The following is a 27,772-nucleotide window of genomic DNA, read 5'->3' on the forward strand; positions in this document are numbered from 1 at the left end:
AGGAAGGCAGTAGTGTTGTAGATAAAACAAGTAGTAATCTAAGCTATGTATGAACTGACAGAATATGAGATGGAAATGCAGGAGAGTATGTGTGTACAATACAGGTGCATTAGGTGGAAACACACATGAACTTGATGTGGGATTATATAGGCTAAGAAACAAAACCCAGATAGCAAGCACAAGAAGATAATGGGCCAGATCCGTTCCGACTCTACAGAACACTTCCGGCTGCAGGCGGCTTTTTTCTTTCAGTTCTCAAGAGGAATACTTTCAGCTGCTACAGTAGGTAAATTCATGCTCATTCTTGTGTTTATTGGTGTTTTAAATGGTTTCTATCAAACGGTGAACGATTATCAACAGAGGGCAATAGTGTACGCCTTAATAAAAAGTTGTATTACCATGTGGTGCAATTTCGATCCACATTACTTGATTAAAAGTGAATATTTTTTATTGACTCCGGAGAACTCGCACTATTATGGATTAACTGGGATAGTGCGCGTGCATGTGAGTTTATTGAGCTATTTTACTTCCCATTCCAGCAGATTCGCCAAAAGCTACTGTAAAGCTGTAATATAAAGACATTTATACATTCTTAATGTTCTTAATAAATGTCGATGCCATTATTACGCTGTGTTGTTTCCTCCGTACTCGTTTAATAATCGGTTTTAATGCATGCAACAGTTTAAGTGTAATTTTAACAATATTTCATGTGGTAAAATGTTTATAAACCACGCCCACGCAATCTTGGTGCACATTCCACTCTATGGAAAATGACAATCACTCAAATAAAATGTGTGTTTCAATTGTAATTCACTTCTCTATACATTTAGTGAAAACAGAGTTATTTAATTAGCAATCTATATTTACACTAAATGCTGATTTTATTTATGCTATTTATGGAAAGCAGTATGTTGCAGATAGATGCTACTTTTTTGCATAGTGAAAATAGATACAAAGGCTACAATATATATATATATATATATATATATATATATATACATATATATATATATATATATATATATATATATATATATATATATATATATATATATATATATATATATATATATATATATAAATGCAATAGTCAAAATGAAAATATGTATTAAAGTTATCAAATGGATGCTGCCTTATGAGACAGTCCTCTACCCAGTGTTGTGGGTAACGCGTTACAAAGTAACGCGTTAGAGTACTCTAATTACTTTTTTCCTGAAATTTGTAACTTAACGCGTTAGTTTCGTGCGTAAGTAATCAGTAACTTCGTTATTTTTTTTTTAAAAAGTAATCCGTTATTTTAAGGAAAGGAAAATCCCGACTGCAGCCTGCTTTTTGTCAGACAGTAGTCCTAGGTCTACTGTGCCACCTGCGGATGTACAGTATCAGCGGAGCCGAAGCTCTGTGATCGTAAAGTCAATGGCTGTGATGCGTCTGTGCCCTGCGCCTGACCCTGTGTGTGTGTGGGGTTTTTTTTTTTTTTTTCGAACTCCCGGCAAGATAGCAGAGAGGACAGCGCTTGGTTTATGGAAGTACGCACATTATTTTCAATTTGTCAACGAAAAAGAAAAGAACGTAACGGTAAAATGCTCACTCTGCTTTGGTGAAAAGCTTCTGTCGACCGCCAAAAATTCTACCTCAAATTTAACGCTACGTTTTAATCACTACTTTGAAGAGTAAATGTAAGATGACTGTGTTAAAGCGAATTTAGGCTTGTGACTGTGAGTGACACTTTAATAATAATTAGTTCGGCTATTAAGCGATTTGTCATTTGCCTGTGTGGCAGTGAAGGATTTAATTTGGTTTGTTATCATTTTTGTTTGACAAGCAGCTGTTAATTTCTGTTAGATCATTGGCTGGCTGGTTGTTCATCATTTCTAAATGGATTTAAATCTGCAAGCCTGTTTAAGGTTGTGTTTACAAGTAAGCATACTTGTACTTTGATAACTGCATTATTTAAAGTTAAAGAAAAATCAGGAGTTATCTTGTGGTGTTCATAATATACAGTAGCCTAGGCTACCCGGGCTGGGTAACGTTAGGTGCGAATTTTGATTAATAATATGTTCTGTGATAATAAATAAATAAAACGCCATGTGGAATACCCGATTGCTGACTGTCTATCCTGTTATTGTTATTCTGCAGTGTTAATTTAGTCGGATGACTGATGTTATTCATTGTCGGGAGTCACGACTTCTAGGTGCATTTAAAGGGGCCAGGGGCTGTGTCTGTCGTGTGTGAGCCGCTGCAAACGGCTTTTAATTTTTGGTAACGCATGAGTACTCTAACGCGTTACTTTTATGAATAGGTAACGCTGTATCATAACTGATTACTTTTAATTGATGGTAACGTTGTAACCTAACTAACTACTTTCCAAAGTAACTATACCCAACACTGCCTCTACCACAACCTAAATATGTATCAAATAGCTATTCTGGTGCTTTATATCTTTCCCGCGAATGTTATATTCATTTTATTGAAAATAAATGCCTTTTGGATCAGTAATTTGCTGGGGGAAAATAAGATGAACTAAGTAGTTTTAAACTGGATTTTAACTCGGATCAACCATCTAAAGTTGCTGATGTGCATTTAGTCACTACATCGCTGACGTGGACTAAAGCTTTGTGATTCTGACCCAAATGTTGTAAATAAAGCAAATTGTGCTACTGACGTGGATGTATGTGGTCATAATTGTTGACTCGAATATTGTAATAAATAATACATAACTCAGCTTCAAAAGTTATTTTTTTTATTTTTTATTTTTTAATACCCGCTTTGGCAAGTTTTCCAGTAAACACAATCGATTTATGTATTAAGTGAACATAAACCATAGACAGTAAAAGAAATGGACAGAGCGACCCCATTGGATTCAACGGAGACAAGTGAAGTCAATTAGAAGCACTTACTTCCTGGGGGTCAATCGTACTGCGCAGACTCAAACTGAGCTTGATGACGTAGATGTCACGTGAGCAACCTGTAAGTCTTCTAATCGCTGTGCAAAGAGAAATCTGAATCACCGACAGAATCTTGCAGACGTTGTTGAATAATTTTGTCCCGTTGCTTTTATGGACTCTCTATGGGCTTCTCCCTTGATGTCTTGCCTCCATCTAATCTGTGCAGTGAGCACTATTGTGTTAAATTTATGAACCTAAATACTGATATTTGTAACTGTGATTTGTTGTTTTCATCTATGCTTGTAATTTGTGTAATTGTTCTTTTTTTTTATCTCTAACCTTATTAGTTAAGCTAGTAGGTTTTGCTGTGGTATAGAAGTACTAAAGGTTTTTTTTTTTTTTTTTTTTTTTTGCTGATCCGAAAAATGATCCTATCCGTGACTCAAAATCTGTATTTGATCCGAACCATGAATTAAGTGATCAGTTGTACCACTATTGTTTACTTAGATGGCGCCTTGTCAACAATGTTAAATAAACAATTTAAATATATAAATTCTTATTTAGTTATATATTTAATGTACCATACATCCAATCAAATTTACACATCTCTTGTCTGTTTTAGTGGCGTAGGCATTAGCAACTTTAGATGTTTGATCCGATTACAGTTTTAACCATCTTCGTTCATCTTATTTTTCTCCATCATATAGCTGATCCTAAATGTTTTTATTTTCACAAAAAAAAAGAAAGGGTGATTGTCATTTTCCATAGAAGTGAAAGTGCCAAGTTAACATGGGTGTGGTTTGTGAACCATATCACCATGTGAAATCATGTTAAAATGATACTTAAACTGTGTCGCATGCATTAAAACAGGTACCGAGGAAACAACACAGCATAAAAATTGCACCAACATTATAAAGAACATTAAGAATGTGTCAGTGTGTCTTTTCATTACAGCTTTACCGTCGATTTTGAGGAATCGGAATGACACTTTTCCACAGCACAGTACGTCACGGTACGGTTCACTTTTGGGGGGGGGGGGGGTTTCCACTGGCTACAGTATCTGGTACTTGGTACTTTTTTAATACCACCTCAGTTGAGTTTAGTGATGTGTCATTCGTGAATGATTCATTCATTATGAATGAATCTTTAATGTGACTGGGCAAGAACGAGTCGTCTCAGGGAGTGATTCGTTCGGCCGCGCATGTGCAATATTCTATAGGTTCTGTACTGATAGTTCACCTGTTTCAGGCAATGCAGTCTTATCCGGAAAATGAATTGATTAGTTCATCTCATGAGTCTTTCGGCTTTATCGAGTCATTTGTTCATCATGTGACAGACCCATAAGCTTTCACCTATGCAGTCTCAAAAAGACTTAATAATGATAACCATCTCTTTATTACCTTTGTTACAAAATTCAGTGTACGGAAAATAACGATCATGACAGAAATTCACAAATTTATAAACTGTAAGAAGTAAAAACCTACAAATTGAGACCAGAAACTGTAACATTAAATAATTATAATAATAATGATTATAATAATAATAAATATGCACCTGTTTGTAAGGAAGCTTGTAGGTTAATTTTTCTATCCAATGGTGTGACATCACGTGTCAAAAGTATGAACAATAGGTTAAAGCCTTTTATAAGCTCATGGGGCTGACATGTGATGAAGGAATGACTAAAACCCGAAGAGTTGTCAGATTAGAGATGTGGTGAGCTAATCTTAGACTAAAGCATACTATAGCATTATAGTTTTGTATTGTTTGTAGTGTGGTTAACTAAGTGTGAGTACTAGTCAGAAGTGGACACTCAAGGAGTCGGAAAATAAAAGTCCTGCCATATGTTTATTCCACCCATGGACTCAGCAGCTGATTTTACCAGAGAAGTAATCAAGTCATTCCTTCCAAGTCACCAACAAGTCTTAAGTTAAATCCCAAGTCCTCAAAGAGTTAAAGTTCATGAGATAATTAAGTGACTTATTAAATGATGATTGTGCTTTAGTGATGAACACCTACTGTTATTGAGAATTACAGAGGATCAGATGCCAATGTTTTATTGGTTAAAATGATGCCACCATCATGGAGATCAGTGTTTGATTTAGTTGTGCTCTTGACCCTTGATTTGATGTGCTAGGTCTCTCTCTGTAGCCCTATATGTGGTGTTGTAGAGACTAGAGATCAGTGGTATACAATAAACATACGGGCATGATGCGCTGGGGATTATGTTCAAAATAACGTGTTTTTTCATAGGTTTAGATTTTGAATAACTATCCAAGTGAAACTACAGCATGCAAAAAGGTGCTACAACATTTACAGGGAATATATTTTAAATTTGTTTAACACATACAAAAATTTGACACACACAGTTATCAAGAACCAGCATATGAATCTCTGCAATGGTGACAATCAACAAAATGCTTCTTGTTGCAATACATGAACATCTCACATAATGCACTGCAGTATGAATAATTATTTGTCACCACTGTTGAGGATCATATGATCATGACTAAATGCATAATTCTAAACAGTTTTTTTTCCCCTCTTAATATTGAAGTAATATGGTGGCAAAATATAGTAGAAATCAAAATCACATTTTTTTTTTAAGAATAATAAAAAAAGTTACAAGTTACCTACCAGTATGTTTCTGGATTGCATAAATGCTTGGTGTGAAACAGTAATGCATTTGCTTAGAAGCAGACTTACCAAAACTATTAAAAGGCTCAAGAGCCCAAATGAAGCAAACACTGACCACAATTATAGTGACAAAGTTATTTTTTATTTTCCTTCCAACTGATTTCATCCAAGGCTGTGCTTAAAGTCAGTTATAGCTCTTGTGTTTCTCTTTTCTTCAGTGATGTTGATTGTTAACAGGGGCATGTTCAAGTTCAAAACGGTGCGCAACGTTTTGCTATGGTTTCCGTGTTGAACGTCATGTTTCCTGGAAATGGCGTGCACCGGTGTGCAACGGGGTTTGAGATGCGTTTTCTCTTGTTTGGTGGGTGTTTCAGAACTGCAGTCCAATCAGCAGCAACATGTATATAAAGCACGCGGTATTAAAGTGAACTCGCACAATGGCTTCAAGGAAAATAATGTACTAATGTGTTCGTTGCAGCTCGGTATACGCAACAACTGAGGATATTAGAAGACATGTTTGTCGTAAGTTTTATTGTAAAAATATAGGATATCAACATAATGATGTAGTTGTTTATATTTTAGCTTCATTGCAAGTGTATGACATTTGGTATAGAAATAAACAATGGTAATTAAGTGCTTTTCCTAAAAATGAGAAAGAAAATACAGGGTATTAAAACCGTATGAACAACAAATAAAGTCAGTATGTGAGGCTAAATAGATGGCTCCGAAAATTCTTCACACAGCAAATTCTTCTACTTTGTAGAAAATTAGGCGTTTGAGAGAGCTGGGGCATAGAGGACCTACAATAATGTACAGTATTTTAAAAGTAATGTGTTTTTTGAACATTTAAGCATGTCAACATTTTCTGTTACACCAAATACACAAAATAGTGATCTTTAAAAAAGCATTATATGCTTTGGATATGATGCATATATGATGCACCGTATGCATCACATTTCAACGGCAATAACAACAGATGAACAATGTCTTTTTTTTTTTTCTATCTGAATAAATTGAGATTAATACATATGTGACCCGTCACAGAAACCAGTGACACAGCACAACTTTCGAGCAAAATGAGAAAGAAGCGTTTTTTTTTTTTTTTTTAATTGGTGATTTTCGTTTTTTTGCAGAATCTGTTAGTTGAGATCACAAAGAAGCCTCTCCTTGTTTGAAATAGCAGTATTGGTATATTTAAAAGCGTACATTTTGAGGTTGAAATCAGGTTGTTTGTCGGAGATTCTAGCACGCAGTAGGGGCGTTTCATTGTCTGTCTGTATTTCCATACTGGATAAGCCGGCTTTTGTTTCTTTTATTATTGCCCCCGCCCTCCGAGGGAAGCGTGGCTACTTAGTATGCAGCGCTCTGGCCGGCTGAAGATGGACGCTGCAAAGATGAACGCAGACGAGCTGAACCATGGCTGTTACACCAAAAATGTTTTGAAGTACTTAAAGACAAGCCGGATGCTTATAAACAAGTGCTCACTTATTCTGAAGACGATCTGAGCGATGATGAAAGCGGCATAATAAGACTGTAATATCCCTAATCTACAACTGAGCGAAGATGATGAGCGAAGATGATGACGAGGAAGAATGTATTGGACTGGCGTCAGACGAGTTGGACCGTAAGATATCAGAGGCTATATTGATAGTAACATTTGATGGGGATAAAGACAGAGAAATGTGGAAAATCCGTAACATTTAGAGGCAAACAGACGCACAGTGCAAACTTCGGAGATGGTTACATCCACAAAGAAGACCCCGACAAAGAGAAAGTGTGCCCGAACGACTTATTTCATTGGAGGCATCGAGATCTGCGAGAATACTTTTGTTTCTTATGGGGTGAGTTTCCATAAACATCAAAGTTTGTCGTTTTGTGTTCATTCTAAGAACACGTACACGTTATCTCATGTTTAGTCCATGTTTAGACCTTCCCATATCTACCTATTGTTATTAGCTAGCTCATAGCTCATCGGTTATCACAGAATCCTGTTAAAAAAGTCCTAATGCTACACAATGCAATCAATTCATGAAGTTTTATGTAGAAAACCAGCAAATAACAAATAAAATTAGCATCAATATGTACTTTATGTTAACATAAACATTAAAATAATAACATAAAAAATTATGGCCACATTTTAAAGATTAAAGATTTTTTTGTAAAAAGATAAAACTCACATATTTCAGCCTCTAAATCATTTTTTATAAAAGTCAAAAAAGATAAATTACTGACATTTACAATGCACATTCTCCTTTATTATTAATAGTATGTGGTCCGATTTTTCCCATTGTGTCTGTTGTTGCTATGCAGGGGTTATGACTTATCTAAATGAGATGTAAATGAGCGCCATTGTCACTCGCAGCAGTGAGAACAGGTGAGAACTGCACAATCTTTAAAGGCTATGTTCTGCTTTTTGAGCTTTTTTGAGTGCCTACCTTCAAATGGCCACAACTTCTCCAAATATTATCAGATTTCCATGTGTTACACATCGTTGGAAAGCTTGGAGACTACACTTTCAGAATCTGTGAATAACTCAAAATGCCCCAGAACCGACTTGTGTCCCTACTTTCCGTGATTGGTCACATATTTAATTGTGGAGTTTGTAATCTTTCTGGATATTTGTGCGTTGTGAAATTTTGAGTGAATCCAAAGATGTGTGTAAAATGACGGTGCATTCTACGGATGGATGGATCGATCCTGATCTATAAATTTCATACTGATGTTGTATGGAAAAGATCCTCAAAAAAATAACTAGATAAATAAACACTATGGTATTTTACAATTTTCACTTATTTAGCACTACGTGTAATGCATAAAATAAGCTTTGAAGTGCAAAAATAAACTACTTTAGAAAATAATTGTGTGAGATAGAACTGATTCGCAAATACGGAAAGATATGTGATCAATCAAAGAGTGTTCGCTGCTGTTACTGCGCTTATTCAAACCATAGACTGTGATTCAAACTGCAGTTTTTGCCAAAAGCATCACAAGTATTAGCAGATCATAAAAAGTAATTAAATGCGATCAATGGGGCAGTGTAAACTAAAATATAGTTAAGACTTTACAGTTAATGTCTATTAAATGGTCTATTAAATGTTAAAAAAGATTTAATATAATATATATATTAGTGGTGGGCATAGATTATTTTTTTTTAATCTAGATTAATCTCACTGTGATCTTGAAATTAATCTAGATTAATCTAGATTAAAATGATTTATTCGAATTCTGCCGAAGGCATTAAGAATATGTTTGTTACCCAAATAAAATTGACAAACAGTAAGTCTTTGAGAAGAGGTTTATCAAGCTAGGTGGTGCATTAGAAAAGGGGCTCATCTCCTGTTTCCAAAATGCATCACAAAGTGCTTGAAAAAGCTGTAAACTAATTCCAGATTGCACTTTCTCTTCGCAGATGAGAGCTAGGTTCAGTCTCGCTGTCCGTGATACGCGGCTCTCTCTCTCTCTCTCTCTCCACACCGAACACAGCGCGCGAGTAACCAGCTACTCCGTTCAGCTTTTCCGCGTCTTGTATTTGGATGCTTTAATGTAGGGCTGGGCGATATATCTAACGATATGATCATGCGCATCTAATCAGTAAAGCTGCTTCCGTGATCACCGCTAAAATCTCCATCACATAATTGGAGTGGCATTTAATAGACAGCAGAGGTGGGACTTTCAAGTCACAAACAAGTCTTCAAGTCATATCCAAGTCCTCAAAGGGTTAAAGTTAATGAGATAATTAAGTGACTAATTAAATGATGATTGTGTATTAGTGATGAACTTCTGCTGTTAACAATCAACATCACTGAAGTAAAGCGAAACACAAGAACTACAAATGAATTTAGCCACAGCCTTCAAACTGAAAGAAAACAGTAAAAGAAAAAAAAAAACACTATGCCACCATAATTGTGGTCAGGGTTTGCTTTAGGTAGTCTCTTGACCCTTTTACTAATTCAAAGCAATTTGATTCAAAACAATTTCAATATTGTTTTTGCAACAAACATGTATGAATTGCTGAATCAAACCTTGTAGTGACAGATGATCTTATGCTTTTTGTGCTTATAACTCATGTTGACTTGGACATCAGGAGATAGTCTTCTTTGGATTGTTGACTGACATTCAGCTTCCAGAGTTGGGACTTTCAAGTCACAAGCAAGTCTTCAAGTCATATCCCAAGTCCTCAAAGGGTTAAAGTTAATTAGATAATTAAGTGACTAATTAAATGATTGTGCATTAATGATGAACACCTGCTGTTCTTGAGAATTACAGAGGATCAGATGTTGATGTTTTATTGGTTAAAGTGATGCAACCATAATGGAGATCAGTGTTTGCTTTAGTGGGGCACTTGAACCTTGACTGTCATGTTAGATCTCTTTATGTAGCATTGCATGAGGTGCTGTAAAGCAGCGAGAAGAAATTAATCTGTATGTGATAGGTGGTCAGATTACAATCAAGTTAACATTAGCTCTATTTAAGTTTAGCATAATCAACCCAGTAAAACTACACTATGAAAAAAAAATTAAAGTGAATTTTAAATCTGCTAAGTACATACAAAATTTGAAAAACTATACTCTGTAGACACACACAGACATCAAGAACCAGCATATGACTCTCAACAGTGGTGACAATCAACAAAATGTTGCATGCTGGGTAAAACCTTAGTAAAAACTCCCATCATGCACTGCAGTATGAAAAATTGTCACCACTGTTGAGGATCGTGTGATAAGTGTGTTTGTCTAAAAACCTTTTGTGTCTTTCAACATTGAAGCATTGTGATTTTTTTTTTTACTTCAGTTCAGTAATAGCTGTGTGTCAGTCTACTATCTAAAGATAAACACAATTTCATGATGTTCAGTCATCATGAGTTATAAGGAGAAAAAGCATAAGATCATCTGTTACTGCAAGGTTCAACTCAGCAATGCATACATGTTTGTTGCGAAAACAATATTGAAATTGTTTTGAATCAAATTGTTTTGAATTAGTAAAAGGGTCAAGACACTACTTTAAGCAAACCTTGACCACAATTATGGTGGCATAGTGTTTTTTTTCTTTTACTTTTTTTTCAGTTGAAGGCTGTGGCTAAATTCAGTTGTAGTTCTTGTGTTTCTCTTTACTTCAGTGATGTTGATTGTTAACAGCAGATGTTCATCACTAATGCACAATCATCATTTAATTAGTCACTTAATTATCTCTTTAGCTTTAACCCTTTGAGGACTTGAATATGACTTTAAGACTGGCTTGTGACTTGAAAGTCCCACCTCTGATAGACGGAGCCGTAGATCAGTGGTTCCCAAACCTGTCCTGGAGTACCCCCAACACTGCACGTTTTCTTTATCTCCCTAATTAAACACATCTGATTCAACTCATCCGCTCATTATCACATGGGTTAATGAGCTGATGAGTTGAATCAGATGTGTTTACTTAGGGAGACAAAGCAAACGTGCAGTGTTGGGGGTACTCCAGGACAGGTTTGGGAACCACTGCCGTAGATCGCTGACAAGCCATGCCATATCGCGTTCATATCGAAGGCGATTCATCTGCGATAATGAACGCGATATGGCGTGGCTTGTCAGCGATCTACGGCTCTGTCTATTAAATGCCACTCCAATTATAAGCAGGTGATGGAGATTTTAGCGGTGATCACGGAAGCAGCTTTACTGATTAGATGCGCATGATCATATCGTTCGATATATCGCCCAGCCCTACTTTAATGTTTAAATCAACAAGCGGTAAGGTGTAAAAACATATGAAAAATATGAGCTTTCATGACGATGCGCAGCAGTGGCCCGTCAACTGTCTTCAGCATCTTTTTAGGCTCGCCTCAGCCAGTCGGTTATATAAAATACCAAGGTGAAAGTCATCATAGCTCGCCTAGACCCAGCTCCCAACCAGAGGTGGGAAGTCCAGGTGCCAAAGAGTAAAAGTCCTGCCATATTTTTGTTCCACCCATGAACTCAGCAGTCGATTTCATCAGTGGAGGAACCAAGTCATTCCTTCCAAGTAGGGCTGGGCGATATATCTAACGATATGATCATGCGCATCTAATCAGTAAAGCTGCTTCCGTGATCACCGCTAAAATCTCCATCACCTGCTTATAATTGGAGTGGCATTTAATAGACAGAGCCGTAGATCGCTGACAAGCCACGCCATATCGCGTTCATTATCGCAGATGAATCGCCTTCGATAATGAACGCGATATGGCGTGGCTTGTCAGCGATCTACGGCTCCGTCTATCAGAGGTGGGACTTTCAACCCAGCCGGCATTTCAACGTTGATTCAACGTTGAAACAACGTCAGGTACCATGGTTGAATCAACGTTGAATAACCTTTCGATTTTGCAAATTGAATCAACGTTGAAATCCCAACGTTGAATCAACGTTGAATTACCTTTCGATTTTGCAAATTGGATCAACGTTGAAATCACGACGTGGATTCACCCTTGAAATCGCGACGCTGTTTCACTGTCTTACCTGCATTACGGATGAATTAGGGTCGTGCTGCAGACCTGGGATGAAAGCTGAATGAGGTGTTGATTTTGAAAAGTTAATCAACGTTGTTTCCCCGTCGTACCTTGCACCGTGTATAAATACACCTAGATCCTAGTGGGCATTTAGATCAACACGGTACATGCAAGGCTAAAAATCTGACTGGCAGCAATGGCTTTACAAACAACTTCAATAAACTACCACATGCTCAAAATTGTCAAACAGCAGTTTAATTTTGGAAACATACGGTATAAAACAGATGAAAATAATCCCACACTTTATTATGCAGAGTAGCCTATGCATGGAGGTAATGCTAAAAACATGGAGTAGAACAATCCAAATACAATAATATTTAAAGGTTTTTGTAAAAAAAAAATTGGCACATAAATGCATCTTTTTTTCAGCACTTACAAGACAAACCCTTGTACCTTTATGACTGAAACCAGTGGATCTTTTATTTGGGTGGAAAACTACAGTTTCTGTCAAAAACATGTTTTAGTAATGTGTCTCATTACAAGAGTTGTGTACATTTGTGCAGTGAAAATGTGTTGAACAGTACGAGCAGGGAACCTTCAACCAGTTGATTTCTAACGGGAAATGTGTCTTCTTTACCGTGTGGAATGCAGAATGAGATTTCTACCGCAGGGCACTCTAAAATGTTAGAACCAGCAGCCTTAGTGTATACAGTGTGGTTCGGGTGATCCTTGAAAGTGTCCCAGCGCTAGGTCCTTTCTGATGCCATCCCCTCCACTCTCTCCCACTTGTGCACTTTCTGTACCGTCCTGTATAAACATTTACATTTAATCATTTAACAGACGATTTTATCCCAAGCGACTTACAAATGAGAACAACAGAAGCAGTCAAGTGTACAAGCGAACAACAACAGTAAACAAGTGCCATGACAAGTCTCAGTTAGTCTAGTACAGAACGCATAGCCAGGTTTTTTTAATATTTTTTTTTAATATGAAAGACAAGAAAAGAAGGAAAAGTGCTAGCATTAGTTGGTTAAGTTCCGGTGAAAAAGATGAGTCTTAAGATGTTTCTTGAAAATGAGTAAAGACTCAGCAGTTCGGATTGAGATTGGGAGGTCATTCCACCAGCTGGGCACAGTCCAGGAAAAGATCCGTGAGAGTGATTTTGAACTTCTTTGGGATGGCACCACAAGGAGTCGTTCACTTGCAGAGCACAAACTTCTGGAGGGAACATAAGATTTAACCAGTGAGTTTAGGTATGTTCACAATGTTTCACAATAACTTTGATATTGTGAAATATATTTAACTGAAAACTGAATGCAAAATAAATTACACAATATTTTCACTTTACAGTTCAGTAACAGTGATGTTGGAAACAAAGTGGACAACACTATTCATTAAACACTTATTTAATGTATTCAGATGAAAATGTACAATATTAACAAATTATTCACAAGCAGTGTTTTCAGAGCCCCCAGTTACACTGTTTTAATCAGAACACTAGCAATACAGTGTAGTAAAATAAGTAAAATCTAATTCAGTAAATTTTTATTAAACTAAGTACAATCAAAACCTATCACAAAAGGTCAAAGCATCTCTAGCAGAAGTGACAGTGCCATGTAGCAGAAGAACAATTTCTTACCAATGATTCCAGAACAAGCTGGATCCTCGATGACTCTACAAGGGGAAAGAAGAAAGAGTTTACTGAAAAGTTCTTAAAAAGCAGGATTTCATATTATACCATTTCTTTAAACCACTGGTTCTCAAACTTTTTATACCAAGTACCACTTCAGAAAATATTTGTTATTAAATATTAAGTTCCACCATAATGACCAACATTACATTTCAGCAGCGTAGTAGGCCAAACTATTCAGCTACAGGTCTACAGTTAAAAAAATGAGGCAGTTTTATTCTAATAAGAATATTTATTGTTGTCAGACACTTTACCATGTTTGAACATTAACATTACAACTGTGCTTACATACACAGGTAAATAAAAATAAAAAGTTTAAATTAAAATGTAATTTTAAATGTAATTATGTAACAAAAGTTACAAAACTGTACTGTACTTTAACTGTAACATACTTAAAAGTGCAAAAAAAAAAAACTTACTCAAAGATTAAGTTAAAATGTATTAACATTAATTAGTTTAATTTAGTGTTTCACCTGCATAACAACTAGAGGGGGCCTGACACTTTGAGAACCATGGCTTTAACAATCCTTTTATTATTAATTCATTAAAATTATATTATTTAAACAGAGGTGGAGAGTCCAGGGGTCAGAAAGTAAAAGTCCTGCCACATTTTTGCTCCACCCATGAACTCAGCAGCTGATTTCACCAGAGGAGGAAACAAGTCATTCCTTCCAAGTCACAAACTAGTCTCAACTCAAATCCCAAGTCCTCAAAGAGTTAAAGTCAATGAGATAATTAAGAGACTAATTAAATGATGATTGTGCATTGGTGATGAACACCTGCTGTTATTGTGCGTTACAGAGGATCAGATGCTGATGTTTTATTGGTTAAAATTATGCCACCATCATGGAGATCAGTGTTTGCTTTAGTTGGGCTCTTGACCCTTTTAATAATTCAAAGTAATTTGCTTTTAAACGCTTGCGGTTGTGTTACGTAGTAAACATTAACACATTGCTGAATTAAAAGCTTGAAGTAGAAAATTTAATTGCCCTTTTTTCATCTAAAACATTTTAATTAACTTCATGAAGGTGTCTCTCTTTGGTTTGTTAAATTATGTTCAGCAATTACTGAACTACAAAAAAAGTCCTATTAAACAAATATTATTGTAATGCTTAAATATTGGGGGAAAAAATTGTACAGGCTCGGGATTTTAGACATGAGCACTTATCATATGATCCTCAACAGTGGTTACAATAATTATTCATGCTACAGTGCATAATCAGAGTTTTTACTATGGTGTTACCCAGCATGCACTTCAGCTTGAAGCGTTTTGTTGATTGTCACCATTGTTGAGATTCATATGCTGGGTCATGATGTCTGTGCGTCTTATTAGGAAAAGATTTCGAAAAATGTATATTTATTACATACATTAGGAAATGTATTCATTATAGTGATTAAACCAACGGTTCCACAAAGTAGGTTATTTAAAAACTGAACATTTGTTAATAATAAATACATAAAATCGTTTTGGAAATAAACAGGCTGATGCCTAATAATTACTTCATCATGTAAAACCGGCTAGTAACGGTTTTCTGCACAGCACTGATCACACTGTTTTATAACAGCACATGTACTTTTACAGAAAAATATCTAACATAAGAAACCAAAGGTCAAGAGCCCAACTGAAGCAAACACTGATCTCCATGATGGTGGCATAATTTTAACCAATAAAACATCAGCATCTGATCCTCTGTAACGCACAATAACAGCAGGTGTTCATCACCAATGCACAATCATCATTTAATTAGTCTCTTAATTATCTCATTGACTTTAACTCTTTGAGGACTTGGGATTTGAGTTGAGACTAGTTTGTGACTTGGAAGGAATGACTTGTTTCCTCCTCTGGTGAAATCAGCTGCTGAGTTCATGGGTGGAGCAAAAATGTGGCAGGACTTTTACTTTCTGACCCCTGGACTCTCCACCTCTGTATTTAAATACCGACATTTGCACTTATATGTTTCAGAAAACACTTTGAAACTATTATAAGAATACAAACATATATAACACACCTAATGCATGGGATTCATATCAGGAAAATATGGGAAAATCTCTAAAAGACAGACATTACCACATAACTTACCAGCAACACAGTGGGTGAGCATCTAACTTGATCAGCTGTGATAAAGCAATGCAAAAATAGACACACGGCTATTTATTTATCTGCAGGTTACATGTCATTTAAGCTACCCATTTGTAAACTCTGGTAATACTTTACTATTTTCAAAAGATAATAAAGATAACGTTAGCGATTTTCTTACCTCATTTTGCCAGTATGTTTTCAGGACCTCGCAGAACACCTGACCCTTCTTGTGTTCACAGTTTTTGTTCTCCATTGACATGTCACGACTCAAATTCGCTCAAAATAAATAAAAAAAATGTACAGGCAAATATGAAATAATTCGGGACCGACCGAGCAGTCAGTTATAACGAGCAGCAGCTCACAGTTATCCGCCTCACTCACAGAAAGACGACAATAACGGTCATATTTTTAAATGTAGAAAGGCGCGAACCGATTCATTGTCCAGTTTCCTGAATGACAGCCAGATAAACCAATCATGATAGAAGTAATAAAATAAAACTACCAATGGGAGTTGTTTCAGTTTGATAAAGCAGCGAAATGTATATAGTTTTATTTTTGTTAATGATGATAATATTTAACATATACCTTTAGATTTTAGAATAGGTATCATGACTAAAATATTTTAAAATGCTATTAAAATAATAAATTAATTAATTTAAATAATTTAATATAAATAATGTAAAAGCTTGTTAACCTTTTTCTACCATTTAGCATTAAACATTTTTAACGTTGTTTCATTAAAACAACTGACCTTATTTCAACCATATTTCAATGTTGAAAGTTGGTCATGTGCTGGAAGTTTTTCAACCGTTCATCTTTAAACGTTGAATCAACGTTGTTTCAACGTTGAAACCACAACTGACCTTATTTCAACCATATTTCAACATTGAAAGTTGGTCATGTGCTGGAAGTTTTTCAACCGTTCATCTTTAAACGTTGAATCAACGTTGTTTCAACGTTGAAACCACAACTGACCTTATTTCAACGATATTTCAACATTGAAAGTTGGTCATGTGCTGGATGTTTTTCAACCATTCAGCTTTAAACGTTGAATCAACGTTGTTTCAACGTTGAAACCCCAACTGACCTTATTTCAACCATATTTCAACGTTGAAGGTCGGTCATGTGCCGGCTGGGAAGTCACAAGCAAGTCTTCAAGTCATATTCAAGTCCTCAAAGGGTTAAAGCTAAAGAGATAATTAAGTGACTAATTAAATGATGATTGTGCATTAGTGATGAACACCTGCTGTCAACAATCAACATCACTGAAGTAAAGAGAAACACAAGAACTACAACTGAATTTAGCCACAGCCTTCAACTGAAAAAAAAGTAAACGAAAAAAAAACAAACACTATGTCACCATAATTGTGGTCAAGATTTGCTTTAAGTAGTCTTGATCCTTTTACTAATTCAAACCAATTTGATTCAAAACAATTGCAATATTGTTTTCGCAACAAACATGTATGCATTGCTGAGTCGAACCTTGCAGTAACAGATGGTCTTATGTGTTTTCTGATTATAACTCATGTTGACTGAACATCATGAAATTGTGTTTATCTTTGGATAGTAGACTGACACTCAGCTATTACTGAACTGAAGTAAAAAAAAAAAAAAAAATCTAAATGTTGAAAGACACAAAAGGAGACAATCAGTTCAGGTTTTTAGACAAACACACTTATCACACGATCCTCAACAGTGGTGACAATTTTTCATACTGCAGTGCATGACGGGAGTTTTTACTAAGGTTTTACCCAGCATGCAACATTTTGTTGATTGTCACCACTGTTGAGAGTCATATGCTGGTTCTTGATGTCTGTGTGTGTCTACAGAGTATAGTTTTTCAAATTTTGTATGCACTTAGTAGATTTAAAATTCAATTACTTTAATTTTTTTTCCATAGTGTAGTTTTACTGGGTTGATTATGCTAAACTTAAATAGAGCTAATGTTAATTTGATTGTAATCTGACCAACTATCACATACAGATTAATTTCTTCTCGCTGCTTTACAACAACACATGCAATGCTACATAAAGAGATCTAACATGACAGTCAAGGTTCAAGAGCCCCACTAAAGCACACGCTGATCTCCATTATGGTTGCATCACTTTAACCAATAAAACATCAACATATGATCCTCTGTAATTCTCAAGAACAGCAGGTGTTCATCATTAATGCACAATCATCATTTAATTAGTCACTTAATTATCTCATTAACTTTAACCCTTTGAGGACTTGGGATATGACTTGAAGACTTGCTTGTGACTTGAAAGTCCCACCTCTGCTGTCTATTAAATGCCACTCCAATTATAAGCAGGTGATGGCGACTTTAGCGGTGATCACGGAAGCAGCTTTACTGATTAGATGCGCATGATCATATCGTTAGATATATCGCCCAGCCCTACTTCCAAGTCACAAACGAGTCTTGAGTCAAATCCCAAGTCCTCAAAGAGTTAAAGTTAATGAGATAATTAAGTGACTAGGGGTACAATAGCTTTTCACTGGTGCTGTACCCTTGTGATTTGTACCTTAAGAGACCAGTTTTGTACAGAGGTGGGAAGTCCAGGGGCCAAAGAGTAAAAGTCCAGCAGCTGATTTCACCAGAGGAACCAAGTCATTCCTTCCAAGTCACAAACGACTCTCAAGTTAAATCCCAAGTCCTCAAAGAGTTAAAGTTAATGAGATAATTAAGTGACTATTGAATGTGCATTAGTGATGATTACAGAGGATCAGATGTGGATGTTTTATTGGTTAAAAAGATGCCACCATCATGGAGATCAGTGTTTGGTTTAATTGTGCTCTTGACCCTTGACTTGTTGTACTAGATCTTTCTCTGTAGCTCTGCATGGGGTGTTGTGGAGAAGACAGAACTGTGACATGTGAAAAACATATAGTTACAATGAGCTGGTTTAACTATATCTCAAATATTTTTGTTTTCTTTCTTATCACATGTCTAGGTTTTGAATAATTCCAGTGAAACTACAGCATGCACACAAAAAAAAGCATTGCTCTAATATTTACAGAATATGGATTTTTTATTTATTTGTAACACATATAAAAGTTTGAACTCCAGTGCTTTTTAGACACACACAGATATCAAGAACCAGCATATGAATCTCTACAATGGTTACAATCAACAAAATGCTTCATGTTGCAATACATGAATTACTCCCACAATGCACTGCAGTATGAATAATAATTTTCACCACTGTTGAGGATCACATGATAAATGTTCATGGCTAAATGCCTAAATACATTTTTTTTTCTTAATATTGAAGTGTTATAAAACATTATATGGTGGCATTTGCATAATGAGATTTCTCTCTTTTTTGTGAAAGTGACATACAGTTAAGTGTGGAGACCCGTACTCAGAAATCATATTCTGTATTTAACCCATCCAAAGTGCACAGACAGAGCAGTGAATTCACAGCAGTTCTCTCTAACAACTAAGCCACAAACTCTTCTCTTATAATCAAGAAATTTAATCAAGATCATACAATCATCAAAAGCACAAGTCACCTGCTAGATCAAGAGTTGTATCAGCATTGCACAAATGTTTGCTGCAAAACAATAATGCAATTGCATAGAAGCTAATTTGTGAAAACCGCTTAAAGGCTCAAGATATCAACTGAAGCAAATACTCACCACAAATATGGTGGCATAGTGTTTTTTTTTTTTTCTTTTTTTTTCAGTTGAAGGCTGTGGCTAAATTCAGTTGTAGTTCTTGTGTTTCTTTTTTCTTCAGTGATGTTGATTGTAAACAGCAGGTGTTCATCACTAATGCATCTTCATTTAATTAGTCACTTAATTATCTCATTAACTTTAATTCTTTGAGGACTTGGGATTTGACTCAAGACTTGTTTGTGACTTGGAAGGAATGATTTGGTTCCTCCTCTGGTGAAATCGGCTGGTGAGTTCATGGGTGGAACAAAAATATGGCAGGACTTTTACTCTTTGGCACCTGGACTTCCCACCTCTGCTCCCAACCCAACTTTGAGAATAGATTAAGGGCAATATTTTTTTTTAATTGCCCGGTAAGAGTCTTGCGTTAACGCTATATATATATCTTTAAAAGTATAATGCTAATTGAGTATAATTCCTGACTATTGTTACAGTTGCTCTATAATACAAATAAGTTATTTTAATGCTCACAGCAGAGTAAGGGCACATCTGACAAAAATAGCACAACATTACATTTTTTTTTTTTGTGGACAAGGTGGAACTAAACAGACGGTATTTAAACGCAAGCAAAATAATCAGGGGAATGGAAACAGGTGGGCATTAATCAATTAACCTAACAAGAAACTGGACATGACCAAAATAGGGAAACACACAAGGAACAGAAAGTCCATGATCGTAACAGTTCGCCCCCTCCCAGAACGGTGTGTCCTCGCACCGAAATAGACTGTCCAGCGGATGGAGAGTGGGAGTTCAGGAGGCAGGCATGGGGCAGGCAAGGGGCAAGCAATTAGGGAGCATGGAGCACTGAACCAGGGTAGAGTGGATGGAGGGAGGAGCCAGGGAGGAGCCCGGAGCAGGAGGAGCCAGATGGAGCTCCAAAGACCAGCCAGGATTCAGGGATTCTCTCCCCAAACCAGTCTATAAGGTCCATATGAAAAATGTCCATTATTTCCTCCATATAATTTCCAGAAACCAGTTGCAGCTCACCCTCAGTCACAGTTGCACTGCACTCGATCTCCACCAGTACGTCCACCAAAAACTTATTTTTTGACGTCTTCTGTATGTCTGATTTAGACGTTCACAGAACCTCCTTACAAGGTTAAAAACTACTAACTAGCAATTTAATAAAAAAACATTTTCTGCACTGTATGTGCTTTTACTGCTTTTCTCACTTCTCAACTTCTCACGCAACATGTTTTGGACATTGATAAGAGGACATTGACAACGTGCCATCAGGCAAGAGAGTAGTTTACTTTTGATATGAAACAAAATCTCAGCTTTTAATGTATAATATATTTGTATAGTTTACAGTGATTTTAATGTTATTATTATTTTTATTTATCTTTCCAGCACTGATGGGCATTTCACAGTAAACCTATTCTGTGTAAAGCATAAGGCTTTAAAAAAGCTGTGAATATCATATGTCTACAACGGAAAAAAACGCCCTTAAACCTCACGCTATTGACACATCAAGACAAACACGCACTGACGTTAACCACACATGTCCATTAATAGACTCATGTTTGTGAAGAGTGTTTGTCTGTCCAACAGATCAAACCACACCTCTGAACAGATGGAAATATATTAGACCACAGCAGGTCTTTTGACTTTTGACTTATTGTACAAAGCTGCTATGCTGGAGCTCAATAACAAGTTTTATAATCAAAATCAAAAAATGTGCAGTTATATTTCCATCTGTATGTATATATATATATATATATATATATATATATGGGTATGCTTATTTCTTAATGTTTTCAAGGACTGTCACTGAACATATTACCTCAGATAGAACAGTTAGACATTCTTACCTGAAAAAAAAAAAACAACAAAAAAAAAAAAACATGACAAACGCTATCTTCCTTCACGTTTATGACTTCCTCATGTTGTCTTTTGAATAATTTATGGTTGGTTGCATATAATTCTAGGTATTTCCCCTCATCGTTGATTAGTTTTTCGTCTTTTGCAGTCCACTAATCCGCTATTTAAATTACATGAAGTGTGTTGTGATGATTGTGACCTGGTAAATCCACTAGGTGGCTCCCGATGACATTGAATGTAATCACAACAGGCACATATTTTAATATTTTATATTATGTAAAAATGTCTCAAGAGAAAATTAAAAGATTAAAAGGACTACGTTTATTATACAAACCCGATTCCAAAAATCTGGAATCTGGAACAATCTATGAAGTTCAAAGCCGGAAAACCATACTGGATGCCTGTGTAGGAATGCTACTGTAATGGAAATCACAACATGGTCACAGGAATACTTCCAGAAAACATTGTCGGTGAACACAATACAGTTTGCCATTCGGCGTTGCCAACTAAAACTTAGGTCAATAAAGAAGCCATATCTAAACATGATCCAGAAGCGCAGGCGTATTCTCTGGGCCAAGGATCATTTAAAGTGGACTGTGGGAAAGTGGAAAACTGTTCTATGGTCAGACGAATCAAAATTTGAAGTTATTTTAGGAAAACTTGGACGCCATGCCATCCAGACTAAAGAGGACAAGGTACACCCAAGTTGTTGTCAGTGCTCAGTTCAGAAGCCTGCATCTCTGATTGTATGGGGTTGCATGAGTGTGTGTGGCATGGGCAGCTTACACATCTGGAAAGGCACCATCAATGCTGAAAGGTATATCCAAGTTCTAGAACAGCATGTGCTCCCATCCAGACGTCGTCTCTTTCAGGGAAGACCTTGCATTTTCCAACATGCTAATGGCAGACCACATACTGCATCAATTACAACATCATGGCTGTTTAGAAGAAGGATCCAGGTACTGAAATGGCCAGACTGCAGTCCAGATCTTTCACCCATAGAAAACATTGGTGCATTATAAAGAGGAAGATACGGCGAAGAAGACCTAAGACAGTTGAGCAACTAGAAGCCTGTATTAGACAAAAATGAGACAGCATTCCTTTTCCTAAACTTGAGCAACTTGTCTCCTCAGTCCCCAGACGTTTGCAGACTGTTATAAAAAGAAGAGGGGATGCCTACACAGTGGTAAACATGGCCTTGTCCCAACTTTTTTGAGATGTGTTGATGCCATGAAGTTTAAAATCAACTTATTTTCCCCTTAAAATTATACATTTTCTCAGTTTAAACATTTTATATGTCATCTATTTTGTATTCTGAATAAAATATTGAAATTTGAAACTTCCACATCATTGCATTTTGTTTTTATTCACAATTTGTGCAGTGTCCCAACTCTTTTGGAATCAGGTTTGTACATTTAATTATAGTCGTGGCCTAGGGGTTGGAGAGTTTGACTCCTAACCCTAGGGCTGTTGGTTCGAACCTCAGGCTGGGAAAAACATAACTTAGGTGTCCTTGGGCAAGGCACTGAACCCCCAACTGATCCCTGCGTGCCACAGCGTAACTGTTTTTCCACTGCTCCGGGTGTGTGTGCACTTTGGATGGGTTAAATGCAGAGCATGAATTCTGAGTATGGGTCACCATACTTGGCTGAATGTCATGTCACATGTTAGTATATATGTTTACATTTTATGGAAGCTGTGCAGCTAATGTAAGTAGTGTTTTGTAGCAGTGGATCTTGGTATAATGTATGAACAACAGTTTGAAACAAATATGATGTTATTTAAAATAAAACTATGGAGATGGCGCTCTGTGGCGCGGCAGGAATTTGAACAATATACAATACTTATCCTGCTTGATCTGCCCGCTGCTTTTGACATGGTTAACCTCCAGGTCCTCCTATCAACCCTACTGGCAAATGGCATCTCAGGAACCACACATCAATGGTTTGAGTCTTACCTATCAGATAGGTCCTTCAAAGTATCTTGGAGAGGTGAGGTGTCCAAGTCTCAACATCTAACTACTGGGGGGCCTCAAGGCTCAGTTCTTGGACCACTTCTCTTCTCTGTCTACATGGCATCATTAGGTTCTGTCATTCAGAAACATGGCTTTTCATACCACAGCTATGTTGATGACACTCAACTCTACCTCTCATTCCATACCTCTCTGATGATCCGACGGTAGCTGCTCACATCTCAGCTTGTCTAACAGACATTTCTTGCTGGATGAAGGACCATCAACTTCAACGCAACCTAGCAAGACAGAACTGCTTGTGATTCCAGCAAACTCATTGTTTCATCACAATTTGAACCATCAAGTTAGGCACATCAACCATAACTCCTTCAAAAACAGCTAGAAGCCTTGGAGTTATGATTGATGATCAGCTGACTTTCTCAGACCACATTACTAAAACTGTCCATTCTTGCAGATTTGCTTTATTCAACATCAGTATAATCAGGCCCTTTCTTTCAGAACATGCTACACAACTTCTTGTTCAAGCTCTTGTTCTGTCCAGGCTGGACTATTGCAATGCTCTCTTGGCAGGTCTTCCAGCCAGTTCTATCAAACCTTTACAATTAATCCAGAACTCAGCGGCAAGGTTCATTTTTAATGAGCCGAAAAGAATACATGTCACACCTCTGTTTATCAATTTGCACAGTGAAACTGCACATATTTAATTGAGACCCTATATTTTTTTCCATATTTGTAGGAAGTACACTAAAACATCAGTCAGTAAGGGTTTTAGAGCTTTATAAATGTAAACCTTTCTTACTGGGATTAAACGGTTTAAATGCCCTATACACTCTCAGAAAATAAAGTACATAATTGTACCTTTAGGGGTACAATAGCTTGTCACTGCGGCTGTACCCTCAAGGGTACAGCTTTTGTACCCTTGGCATAGGGTACAAATTTGTACCCTTGTGATTTGTACCTTAAGAGACCAGTTTTGTACATTTATTTAACAGTACAAAAACTCACCCTTCAAAAGGGGTGAAAAAAGGGTATATTAACACACACGCTGAATAAAAATCTGAATTTATTAAATCCTTTTCATTTTAAAAACAATGTCTAACTATAACATAGAAATGATCATCTACTGAGTGAGTGTAATTTGCCTGAAAATCAGCAGAGGAGGAACCAAGTCAATCCTTCCAAGTCACAAATGACTCTCAAGTTAAATCCCAAGTCCTCAAAGAGTTAAAGTTAATGAAATAATTAAGTGACTATTGAATGTGCATTAATGATGAACACCTGCTGTTATTGAGAATTACAGAGGATCAGATGTTGATGTTTTATTGGTTAAAATGATGCCACCATCATGGAGATCAGTGTTTGGTTTAATTGTGCTCTTGACCCTTAACTTGTTGTGCTAGATCTTTCTATGTAGCTCTGCATAGGGTGTTGTGGAGAAGACAGAACTGTGACATCTGAAAAAACATATAGTCATAATGAGGTGGTTTAACTATATCTCAAATATTTTTGTATTTTTTTTTTATCATATTACTAGGTTTTGAATAATTCCAGTGAAACTACGGCTTGCACACAAAAAATGTTTTCCTCTAATATTTACATGGTATGGATTTTTTATTTGTAACACATATAGAAGTTTGAACTCCAGTGCTTCTAAGACACACACAGAGATATCAAGAACCAGCATATGAATCTCTACAATGGTGACAATCAACAAAATGCTTCATGTTGCAATACATGAATTACTCCGATAATGCACTGCAGTATGAATCAGAGGTGGACACTCCAGGAGTCAGAAAGTAAAAGTCCTGCTATATGTTTATTCCACCCATGAACTCAGCAAATGATTTCATCAGAGGAGGAACCAAGTCATTCCTTCCAAGTCACAAACAAGCCTTGAGTCAAATCCCAAGTCCTCAAAGAGTTAAAGTTAATGAGATAATTAAGTGACTAATTAAATGATGATCGTGCCTTATTAATGAACACCTACTGTTAACAATCAACATCACTGAAGAAAAGAGAAACACAAGAACTACAACTGAATTTAGCCACAGCCTTGGATGAAATCAGTTGGAAGGAAAATAAAAAAATAACTTTGTCACCATGGCTGTGGTCAGTATTTGCTACACTTGAGCCTTTTGCAGTTTTGACAAGTTTGTTTTTAAGCAAATGCATTACTGTTTTACAGCAATGCAGAAACAAACTAGCATGTAACTTATGCTTTTTATTATTATTATTATTCTCAAAAACCAGTGATATTTTATTATATTGTGCCACCATATTTCTTCAATATTCAGAGGAAAGAAGCTGTTTAGGATTATGCATTTAGTCATGATCATTTATCATATGATACTCAACAGTGGGGACAAGTAATTATTGATATTGCAGTGCATTATGGGAGTAATTCATGTATTGCAACATGAAGCATTTTGTTGATTGTCACCATTGCAGAAATTCATATGCTGGTTCTTGATATGTGTGTGTGTGTCTAAAAAGCACTGGAGTTCAAATTCCAAATTCAATGTCATTAACTTTCTCAACTTTGCCCAAGAACAAAACAATATCACCGTTTATCCTAGATGCTGATCAGGTAATATCGTGGCCCACCACTTCTCCTACCTGGTGAGTTGCTCAAAGCTAGCCGTTTCTGCCATCGTCTTAGCCGCTAGCTAAAAACGATGGACGACACGACCTTCTAAACTGCTATTAATACTTTTAGTAGTGTGACAGTACACAGAGAAAGGTGAAATAGAAAACTGTAAATGAGAAAAACACTCAAAAAAGGCAGACCTTCAGATGAAAAGGAAAACCGCAGTCACTCTCTGAGTCACACTCCACTCACTCAACAGACTTTCACGCTCACATCCACGCATGCGCAGAGAGAGAGAGAAAAGTGTGTGTGTGTGTGAGAGAGAGAGGGAGAGAGAGAGAGAGAAGAGAGTGTGTGTGTGTGTGTGTGTGTGTGAGTGTGTGTGTGAGAGAGAGAGAGAGAGAGAGAGAGAGAGATGCTCCCTTGCACATCTTACACGTCTTAACATCCATAAAGGGTGTTGTTTGATCTCTGAGAACTTTGATTGGACGCTCGGGACATCCTGTATGTTGCTGTATGAGTATAAATCTGACCCATCTTCTCTCTCTGCATCAGCTTGATTCTCCGGGGATCCTGCGCTGCGACTGCTCTACACCACAGCATCAAGACTCTGAACAACTTACTGCAAAGACTACTGTTAAAACAACCTGTTCATTTACTCAGAACAACAAGGTAAGAACTACTCAGCAAGTATAATATATACAAGACATTTGGGGAAAGATATGTACTGATTAAAACACTTTGACAGAAAGTTGCACAGCTGGGTTAAAGTAAAGCAACTAATATATCTTAAAATCAAATCAAACTGCTTTAGTAAGTGAAACATCAGTAGAAGGTGTGTTGATGTGTGTGTTCTTCACCAGGTGATGGAGATCCACGCGTCTGCTGTGATTCTGCTGCTGATCTTGGCTGCTTCTTTCACTGCTTATGGAGATGAACAACCACCACCAGACATAAATCCTCGTTATCAAAAATTCCTCAGTCAGCATGTGGGTCTTCGAGTGAGTGAGCATGCTTGTGACAGAGAAATCAGAAAGAGAGATATCACTGCCTCTGGAACTGAAAATGGCTGCAAAGAAGTCAACACTTTCATAAAAGCAAAGAAGGATATTATTAGAGTAGTTTGTGGCAAAGGAGGAACTCCACAGGGCAAAAATCTGTTTAAGAGCAACAAGCCTTTTCCTGTGGTCACATGTAAATTAAAAAGTGGGCAGAGACACCCAAATTGCCAATATAGAGGGAAGAAGTCCACTCGTTACATTGTTTTGGGGTGTGATAGAGGATGGCCTGTACATTACGAGGAAGGCATAATTTAATGCATAGATGACAGGCGAAATAGAGCCTCACAAAGCTTAATAATATTTTGCTAATCGTTTGTTCACCATTTTTTTTCTGTCAAAAAAGTGCAGTGGCTTTTAACGATATTTTCAGATGTGCTGTTAATATGCAAACCACTGCTTGATACAGTTTAAAGTAAACCAATGAGGCACAGCTGTGAACAATAGATTTATAACATTGTGTGTTGTGCCTTAAAAAGCTATATTACATTGCTTATTATATTGGAGTAATAGATAATTGACCTCTATCATTATAGTACTCTGTAGGATGGGGAATAAAGTCTCTCATATCATTGCGAACCAGTCTGTTTTTACATTCATTAAGCATAATGTTAAAATTGTATTTAACTTTAATTATATATTCTTCATAACCTTTCTGAGGTCTTCACTTCTTCATGCAAGTCTCTGTTTGTAATTGTGCATTTGTGTGCAAATCATGTACATGATTCAGCTAGTCTAACACAATTTTAAGCACTCGGTTAACAATTTTTTGGCATTTAAAAATAATAATAATAACAATAATAGGGAGTAGTGGATGTGCAAAAATATATGAGGATAAGAAAGATAAAGATGTTCAACACATGTCTCTAATCTTCAAATAAAAGGTCTCTACTACCCTTAAACTCAA

At 36.5% G+C, this 27,772-nt stretch overlaps 1 protein-coding gene across 1 annotated transcript; it reads left to right on the forward strand.

Moving 5' to 3' along the window:
- LOC127987122 (ribonuclease-like 3) lies at positions 1 to 27,772 on the forward strand. Its single transcript, XM_052589420.1, has 3 exons — positions 1 to 282; positions 26,363 to 26,479; positions 26,671 to 27,772. Exons 1-3 carry the CDS (start codon positions 190 to 192, stop codon positions 27,121 to 27,123), a joined length of 663 nt encoding a protein of 220 aa, XP_052445380.1. The 5' UTR covers positions 1 to 189; the 3' UTR covers positions 27,124 to 27,772.

The sequence above is a fragment of the Carassius gibelio genome, chromosome B22 (genome assembly GCF_023724105.1).
Source record: "Carassius gibelio isolate Cgi1373 ecotype wild population from Czech Republic chromosome B22, carGib1.2-hapl.c, whole genome shotgun sequence".
Lineage (NCBI taxonomy): Eukaryota > Metazoa > Chordata > Actinopteri > Cypriniformes > Cyprinidae > Carassius > Carassius gibelio.

Coding starts and splice junctions, on each gene's coding strand:
- LOC127987122 (XM_052589420.1), top strand. CDS start 190: ATGGGCCAGATCCGTTCCGACTCTACAGAACACTTCCGGCTGCAGGCG. Junction 283..26,362: donor GAATACTTTCAGCTGCTACA/GTAGGTAAATTC, acceptor TCTCTGCATCAG/CTTGATTCTCCGGGGATCCT. Junction 26,480..26,670: donor CATTTACTCAGAACAACAAG/GTAAGAACTACT, acceptor GTTCTTCACCAG/GTGATGGAGATCCACGCGTC.